The sequence below is a fragment of the Mya arenaria genome, chromosome 17 (genome assembly GCF_026914265.1).
Source record: "Mya arenaria isolate MELC-2E11 chromosome 17, ASM2691426v1".
Taxonomy (NCBI): Eukaryota; Metazoa; Mollusca; class Bivalvia; order Myida; family Myidae; genus Mya; species Mya arenaria.
Window position 1 is genome coordinate 34,320,948 of NC_069138.1, and position 9,668 is coordinate 34,330,615.

A 9,668-nucleotide genomic window follows, 5' to 3' on the forward strand; every position below is an offset into this window, starting at 1 on the left:
GTTGTATGGATTCATGTCATAGTCACATACATGTTGTATGGGTTCATTTCATAGTCACATACATGTTGTATGGGTTCATGTCATAGTCACATACATGTTGTATGGGTTCATGTCACAGTCACATACATGTTGTATGGGTTCATGTCATAGTCACATACATGTTGTATGGGTTCATGTCACAGTCACATACATGTTGTATGGATTCATGTCATAGTCACATGCATGCTGTATGGGTTCATGTCATAGTCACATACATGTTGTATGGGTTCATGTCATAGTCACATACATGTTGTATGGGTTCATGTCACAGTCACATACATGTTGTATGGGTTCATGTCACAGTCACATACATGTTGTATGGATTCATGTCATAGTCACATGCATGCTGTATGGGTTCATGTCATAGTCACATACATGTTGTATGGATTCATGTCATAGTCACATACATGTTGTATGGGTTCATGTCATAGTCACATACATGTTGTATGGGTTCATGTCATAGTCACATGCATGTTGTATGGATTCATGTCATAGTCACATACATGTTGTATGGGTTCATGTCATAGTCACATGCATGCTGTATGGGTTCATGTCATAGTCACATGCATGTTGTATGGATTCATGTCATAGTCACATACATGTTGTATGGGTTCATGTCACAGTCACATACATGTTGTATGGGTTCATGTCACAGTCACATACATGTTGTATGGGTTCATATCATAGTCACATACATGTTGTATGGATTCATGTCATAGTCACATGCATGCTGTATGGGTTCATGTCATAGTCACATACATGTTGTATGGGTTCATGTCATAGTCACATACATGTTGTATGGGTTCATGTCACAGTCACATACATGTTGTATGGATTCATGTCACAGTCACATACATGTTGTATGGATTCATGTCATAGTCACATACATGTTGTATGGATTCATGTCATAGTCACATACATGTTGTATGCGGTAATGTCATAGTCACATACATGTTGTATGGGTTCATGTCATAGTCACATGCATGTTGTATGGATTCATGTCATAGTCACATACATGTTGTATGGGTTCATGTCATAGTCACATGAATGTTGTATGGGTTCATGTCATAGTCACATGCATGTTGTATGGGTTCATGTCATAGTCACATACATGTTGTATGGGTTCATTTAACAGTCACATACATGTTGTATGGATTCATGTCATAGTCACATGCATGTTGTATGGGTTCATGTCATAGTCACATACATGTTGTATGCGGTAATGTCATAGTCACATACATGTTGTATGGGTTCATGTCATAGTCACATACATGTTGTATGGATTCATGTCATAGTCACATGCATGTTGTATGGGTTCATGTCATAGTCACATGCATGTTGTATGGGTTAATGTCATAGTTACATACATGTTGTATGGGTTCATGTCATAGTCACATGCATGTTGTATGGGTTCACGTCATAGTCACATCCATGTTGTATGCGGTCATGTCATAGTCACATCCATGTTGTATGGGTTCACGTCATAGTCACATCCATGTTGTATGGGTTCATGTCATAGTCACATATATGTTGTATGGGTTCATGTCATAGTCAAATGCATGTTGTATGGGTTCATGTCATAGTCACATGCATGTTGTATGGGTTCACGTCATAGTCACATCCATGTTGTATGCGGTCATGTCATAGTCACATCCATGTTGTATGGGTTCACGTCATAGTCACATCCATGTTGTATGGGTTCATGTCATAGTCACATATATGTTGTATGGGTTCATGTCATAGTCAAATGCATGTTGTATGGGTTCATGTCATAGTCACATGCATGTTGTATGGGTTCATGTCACAGTCACATGCATGTTGTATGGGTTCATGTCATAGTCACATGCATGTTGTATGGGTTCATGTCATAGTCACATGCATGTTGTATGGGTTCATGTCATAGTCACATGCATGTTCTTTGGGTTCATGTCATAGTCACATGCATGATGTATGGGTTCACATCACAGTCACATACCTGTTGTATGCGGTCATGTCATAGTCACATACATGTTATATGCGGTCATTTCATAGTCACATGCATGTTGTATGGGTTCATGTCATAGTCACATGCATGTTGTATGGGTTCATGTCATAGTCACATGCATGTTGTATGGGTTCATGTCATAGTCACATGCATGTTGTATGCGGTCATGTCATAGTCACATACATGTTATATGCGGTCATTTTATAGTCACATCCATGTTGTATGGGTTCACGTCATAGTCACATCCATGTTGTATGGGTTCATGTCATAGTCAGATATATGTTGTATGGGTTCATGTCATAGTCAAATGCATGTTGTATGGGTTCATGTCATAGTCACATGCATGTTGTATGGGTTCATTTCACAGTCACATGCATGTTGTATGGGTTCATGTCATAGTCACATGCATGTTGTATGGGTTCATGTCATAGTCACATGCATGTTGTATGGGTTCATGTCATAGTCACATGCATGTTCTTTGGGTTCATGTCATAGTCACATGCATGATGTATGGGTTCACATCACAGTCACATACCTGTTGTATGCGGTCATGTCATAGTCACATACATGTTATATGCGGTCATTTCATAGTCACATGCATGTTGTATGGGTTCATGTCATAGTCACATGCATGTTGTGTGGGTTCATGTCATAGTCTCATGCATGTTGTATGGGTTCATGTCATAGTCACATGCATGTTGTATGCGGTCATGTCATAGTCACATACATGTTATATGCGGTCATTTTATAGTCACATGCATGTTGTATGGGTTCATGTCATAGTCACATGCATGTTGTATGGGTTCATGTCATAGTTACATACATGTTGTATGCGGTCATGTCATAGTCACATACATGTTATATGCGGTCATTTCATAGCCACATGCATGTTGTATGGGTTCATGTCATAGTCACATGCATGTTGTATGGGTTAATGTCATAGTCACATGCATGTTGTAATGGTTCATGTCATAGTCACATGCATGTTTTATGCGGTCATGTCATAGTCACATGCATGTTGTATGCGGTCATTTCACAGTCACATGCATGTACTTTGGGTTCATGACACAGTCACATGCATGTAATATGGGTTCATTACACAGTCACATGCATGTACAATGAGTTCATTACACAGTCACATGCATGTTGTATGGGTTCATTTCACAGACACATGCCTGAACAATGAGTTCATTACACAGTCACATACATTTTTTATGGATTCTTTTCACAGACACATGCATGTACTATGGGTTCATTACACAGTCATATGCATGTACTTGGGGCTCATTACACAGTCACATGTATGTACTATTGGTTCATTACACAGACACATGCATGTACTATGGGTTCATTACACAGTCACATGCATGTACTATGGGTTCATTACACATACACATGCATGTAGTATGAGTTCATGACACAGTCACATGCATGTAATATGGGTTCATTTCACAGACACATGCATGTAATATGGGTTTATTACACAGTCGCATGCATGTAATATGGGTTCATTACACAGTCAAATGCATGTACTATGGGCTCATTACACAGTCACATGCATGTAATATGGGTTCATTACACTGTCACATGCATGTAAGATGGGTTCATTACACAGACACATGCATGTAATATGGGTTCATTACACAGTCACAAGCATGTAATATGGGTTCATTACACAGTCACATGCATGTAATATGGGTTCAGTACACAGTCACAAACATATAATATGGGTTCATTACACAGTCACAAGCATGTAATATGGGTTCATTATACAGTCACATGTATAATGTGTTTGTTTATTTTACAGTCACATGCATGTTATATGGGTTCATTACACAGTCACAAGTATAATGTGTTTGTTTATTTTACAGTCACATGCATATAATATGGGTTCATTACACAGTCACAAGCATGTAATATGGGTTCATTATACAGTCACATGTATAATGTGTTTGTTTATTTTACAGTCACATGCATGTAATATGGGTTCATTTCACAGTCACAAGCATGTAATATGGGTTCATTATACAGTCACATGTATAATGTGTTTGTTTATTTTACAGTCACATGCATGTAATATGGGTTCATTACACAGTCACAAGCATGTAATATGGGTTCATTACACAGTCACAAGCATGTAATATGGGTTCATTATACAGTCACATGTATAATGTGTTTGTTTATTTTACAGTCACATGCATGTAATATGGGTTCATTACACAGTCACAAGCATGTAATATGGGTTCATTATACAGTCACATGTATAATGTGTTTGTTTATTTTACAGTCACATGCATGTAATATGGGTTCATTTCACAGTCACAAGCATGTAATATGGGTTCATTATACAGTCACATGCATGTATTATCGGTTCATTACACAGTCACATGTATGTTGTATGGGTCCATTTCACAGTCACGTGCATGTAATATACATATTTGTTCATTTCACAGCCACAGCTTAAGAAGGCATATATGCATGTAATATACATGTATGTTTATTTCAAAGTCATATGTATGTTATATACATGTATGATCATTTCAAAGTCACGTGCTTGAACTATGTGTTCATTTCGCAAATTATGCATGTAGTTTGTGTTTATTTCATAGTCACATGCATATGATATTGGTTTATTTCACAGTCACTTGTTTGTATGTGGTATGTTTATTTCACAGTCACATGCATATGATATTGGTTTATTTCACAGTAACTTGTATGTGGTATGTTTATTTCACAGTCACATGCATGTGATATTGGTTTATTTCACAGTCATAAATTGCATTTGATATTGGTTTATTTCACAGTCACGTGCATATGATATTGACTTATTTCACAGTCACACGCATGTGATTTCTTTTGTTTTCATTTTACAGTCACATGCATGAAATATTGATTCATTTCACAGTCTCTTGCATGTCTTGAAAAAGTACTCATTGTTAATGGAATTATGTCAGGTTGTGGCATCGTGCTCGTTTGGAATTGTTAACATTGAAAAAAACTCAGGCGAAATAGGTTCCCCCAGGCCCTTGATTCCACTGTTTTATTAATTCGAAAAAATGGCAGGATTCATCCTTTAAGAAATATTTCTTAAAATAATCGTTTGTGCCGTGCTCATCTGTGTACCATTTTCTGTCGACAGGAACTCATTATGGCGGGAAAACTTTCACGAGAACAGAAGGATCAACTTGAGGATTGGATTGGACAGGGCCCGAAGACCTTTCGCTTGTTGTACGCAATCACACGAGATGGTTGCTCGGCGGGGACCTTCCACACAAAATGTGACAAACAAGGACCCACTGTGACTGTACTGTATAATCCCTCCGGGTCCGTGTACGGGGGATACACCTCATCGGATTGGAATAGAAATTTGAGTGGTTTCAGCAGTGATGCAGCTGCATTTTTATTCCAACTAGCTTTCTCTGGAAAGACAACAATGGCAAAATTCTGCGTTAAAGATCCTACCCAAAGTATCTTTAATTACCCGAGTCACGGACCCTTATTTGGTTCAAATAATCTTTTCCCATTCTACGATTCCGTTCAAGAATCAAAAGGTGTTTTCAAACTGAACGGAAACAACTCTTTTTCTACGTGCTATAACATGGATGGAGTACCATCGTGGGCAGAGATTAACAACGGAAACTTGGACGTCAATGAGCTAGAAGTGTATCAACTTACAGGTATAACTATACTACACGTATAATTCTAAAATGTGATGATGATTATGATGATGATGATGATGGATGATGATGATGATGATAATGATGATGATGATGATGATGATGATCGTTGTTTTGATTTTCAGAAGGAAGGGAACCAGACGTTCAACTGGACAGAAGCTGGCGAACAGTTCCTGACCTGAACGACAAGGTCTACCTATCTTATTTTACCCCGTGTTATAAGAACAAAAAACTCGTAAAAATGTCATACGATATTATAGTCATTGATTTATTATTTTTTTTAGTGACGTAAAATGATTAAAAATTAAAACTTTGAATATTACAATACTTATACTCGGCCACATGTTTACGAAAAACACATTCTATGATAACGTATGTTTTTGAAAAGAATAAGAAAATATACAGTTTCAATATATTTGAAGTTTCGTGGTAAAAATGATATATTATTGAGACTGAGATTCTAATGTGAGTACATGTGTGTTACTGGGTCTCACTGTGACCTTCATTTTCAAATTCCTTACAGACACTTTCTGAACTTACTACAGCAATTCAGGGCCAAACAACTCCAAGAAAAGCGAAAATGGCCGGCTACAGACTGACCCTTTTTGGACCTGTTGGTTCCGGCAAGTCCAGTTACTGTAACACGATAATGACAGCCTTCCAGGGTCGGGTTAGTCACAGGGCCGCATGTGGGAAAGGGGATACAAGCGTCACAAATACGGTATGTTTAATGAAGGCAATGTAACATAATGAATTCTCTTTCACATCTAGAAATTTCATGAGTGTCATCATTAAAGGTAAGATACCAGTCCTTCTTGCAGAGTGGTAGTGGTTAAACAGAGGTTAGATTTTTAACTCGTAGAAAAAAGTTGTTATCAAAGCCTTTTTTGTCGTCCGCTTCTTCGTCGCTGTGCAAACTCGGCCCCTGGCCAAAACCACAATACCGTTACATATATCAAACACCAATTTAGCATTCTGATATAGACTTCGTATCATTTTAGAACCTTATTTGAGTATCGAGTCATTATATTTTATCCCCCGCCTTGAAAAGGCGAGGGGATATAGTAATGGTAGGCGCTCGTCCGTGCGTGCGTGCGTCCGTGTGTGCGTCCGTCTGTCCCACATTCATTTCTTTGCATCTCCTCTTTCATTTCTCATGCGATTTCTACCAAACTTTCACAGATTGATGATCATAAAGTGAAGCAGCGCATATTGTCGGGCTTTCCCGATTCGACCATTTTTGAAAGAGTTATTGCCTTTTGCTTATTTTACATTTAAAATTGGCTTCTTCGCCACTGCTCTTACGTTTTTCATGCGAATTCTACCAAACTTTCACAGATTGATGATCATAAAGTGAAGCAGCGCATATTGTCTGTCTTTTGTGATTTGACCATTTTTGAAAGAGTTATTGCCCTTTGCTTATTTTACATTTAAAATTGGTTTCTTCGCAACTCCTCTTACGTTTTTCATGCGATTTCTACCAAACTTTAACAGATTGATGACTATAAAGTGACGCAGCGCATATTTTCGGGCTTTTGCGATTCAACCATTTTTGAAAGAGTTATAGCCCTTTGTTTATTTTACATTTAAAATTGGTTTCTTCGCAACTCCTCTTACGTTTTTCATGCAATTTATACCAAACTTTAACAGATTGATGACTATATAGTGACGCAGCGCATATTGTCGGGCTTTCGTGATTCGGCCATTTTTGAAAGAGTTATTGCCCTTTTTTACATTTAAAATTTGATTCTTCGCAACTCCTCTTACGTTTTTCATGCAATTTATACCAAACTTTAACAGATTGATGACTATTTAGTGACGCAGCGCATATTGTCGGGCTATATATTGCCCTTTCTTTATTTTACATTTAAAATTGGTTTCTTCGCAACTCCTCTAACGTTTATGATTATATAGTGACGCAGCGCATATTGTCAGGCTTTTGCAATTTGACCTTTTTTGAAAGAGTTATTGCCCTTTCTTAATTTTACGCATTTCTTATGTTCCTGAGAAACTACCCTTACTATTGATTGGTTTCGTTACAAAGAAATGCACCCATGAGGCGGGGGATATAGCTGTCTGTGACCGCTTTTGTTGTATTTCCAGTATCACCCATACACGGTAAGGACAGAGGCGAGCGGCTTTCTGAGTTTCAAGCTGTGTGACACACGAGGAATATCAGACAAGGCATGCCTGGATTTGACGGAGTACAAGCACCTTGTACAAGGACATATGCCAGAATATTATGAGGTGAAGGTCAAAATAATATGAATATTTTTTTTTACTTTTTTACAATTATAACATTAGCCCTTCAGGTCAAAATAATATGAATATTTTTTTTTTAATTTTTTACAATTATAACATTAGCCCTTCATCCAAAGCTTTGCTTTTTTAAAATAAAAACGTATAGGCGACAGTATAAATGTTAGTTTTAATAGGCAAATACATGCACAAACATTGGTGTTTTACAACAGTTTTGCTGAAATTAAAACAAGCTCATGTACTCAAGGCATATTTTTTCAGTGGAAAGTGTATCGCGTGTAGAGTTCAAGGTCACATTTGGTGGTCAATGTTGCACCGGATGGATTTTGTAGCCACATATCATTTTAAAACAAATATGCAACGTTATTTTTTACCTGATATTCAATCAATCTTTACATATTTATATAGCACTATTTTAAAACCTTTGTTAAGATAAATGGGATTCTAATCAAACTTTTATTCAGCATATATGTTACATGTATATACTAATGGCTATCCGTCCGGGACATTTGTAACACTCCTGTGTCACCCCTTGTTTTACTTTTGAATTATCCATTAAAGTTTAATCCCGAAGTTGAGTTATCACTGGACGATTCGCATTTCGTCTTGCGGCCCAGCCTTGAAGACAAGACCCACTGCGTGGTTTTCGTGCTGGACGTTTCGTCCCTTGACGGTCTGTCCGCTGAAATACTGCAGAAGCTTCGTGCCTTGAAAATGTTTTGCATCAGGAAAGGTAACTTGGCTTTTGTTGAATGCAATTTGTCATTCGGAACTCCTCGGTTATTTTCCATCGCAAACAACCACGGATGTATGCCGGTTCATCAGTGGAAGTAGTTCATAAAATTTTAAATAATAGTATGTATTATTATAGTGTTTTAAGAGTATTTTGTATACCTGCGTTTCAATTGATTGCCAGTGAAGTGTTTCATTGCATAAATAATTAAGAATCCCGAAAGTAAAGTCATAAAGTCTAACTGCTAATTTGAAATTACTTTGCGATCTACTTGCAGTGTAGTTAATTGTTAAGATTTCTGACATTGTAAACCGTCCATATATACATCCGAGGATGTTTTCGATGGAAAATTGCCGAGGAGTTCCGATGTGCAATTTGTATGGAATATTGATGTAGGGAAAAGGTCAGGGACAACTCAACCTGTATGCGTATGCTTCCTATAATTAATGTAAGAAATGTTTAGGGGTTTTTTTTAAGTTAATTTGATTTTATGTATAATTAGGCCCATAATATGCTTAGTCTAACGTATACAATTATTGTCCCAGTTCTCGTGATTACTACTAAGTATATACTAATTAATTTGGGCGTTGTAACAACATATGTCTTTTATGGTATCATATTTCAGGCGTATCTCAAGCAATCCTCTTGACTCACATTGAACTGATAGACCCTGAACTTGGCGTGGATTTGTCAACCGTCTTCAAGAGCGCCCAAGTTGCAGAGAGTGTTAAGAAAGCATCAGATCTTCTTGGACTTCCGCGAAACTCAATCCATCCCGTGAAGAACTATGAATGTGAAGTCGCCTCCGATGAGAAGATAAATTGTCTGGCTCTGCTTGCTTTTCAACAAATTCTTTATGCTGCCGAAGATGGAGTGGAAAATTTGCTGATGAAGAGAGAATCCGCTAGTAACAAACCTGGCAGAGAACTTGTGGAGGTTTGCGGCTCCGAGTGTGTGGATGAGTCTTCAAAGTAGA

The 9,668-nt window shown here is 37.6% G+C and overlaps 1 protein-coding gene across 1 annotated transcript; it reads left to right on the forward strand.

Annotated features, from left to right (window-relative positions):
- The first annotated feature begins 5,171 nt into the window (after nucleotides 1-5,171).
- LOC128223410 (interferon-induced protein 44-like) lies at nucleotides 5,172-9,667 on the forward strand. Its single transcript, XM_052932690.1, has 6 exons — nucleotides 5,172-5,700; nucleotides 5,826-5,890; nucleotides 6,224-6,421; nucleotides 7,804-7,947; nucleotides 8,521-8,692; nucleotides 9,318-9,667. Exons 1-6 carry the CDS (start codon nucleotides 5,172-5,174, stop codon nucleotides 9,665-9,667), a joined length of 1,458 nt encoding a protein of 485 aa, XP_052788650.1.
- Nucleotide 9,668: the final 1 nt, after the last annotated feature.

Excerpts from the sequence above, each read along its gene's own strand:
- LOC128223410 (XM_052932690.1), top strand. The coding sequence starts at position 5,172 with ATGGCGGGAAAACTTTCACGAGAACAGAAGGATCAACTTGAGGATTGG. Across the intron at positions 5,701-5,825 it reads AGAAGTGTATCAACTTACAG|AAGGAAGGGAACCAGACGTT; the intron begins GTATAACTATAC and ends TTTGATTTTCAG. Across the intron at positions 7,948-8,520 it reads ATATGCCAGAATATTATGAG|TTTAATCCCGAAGTTGAGTT; the intron begins GTGAAGGTCAAA and ends TATCCATTAAAG.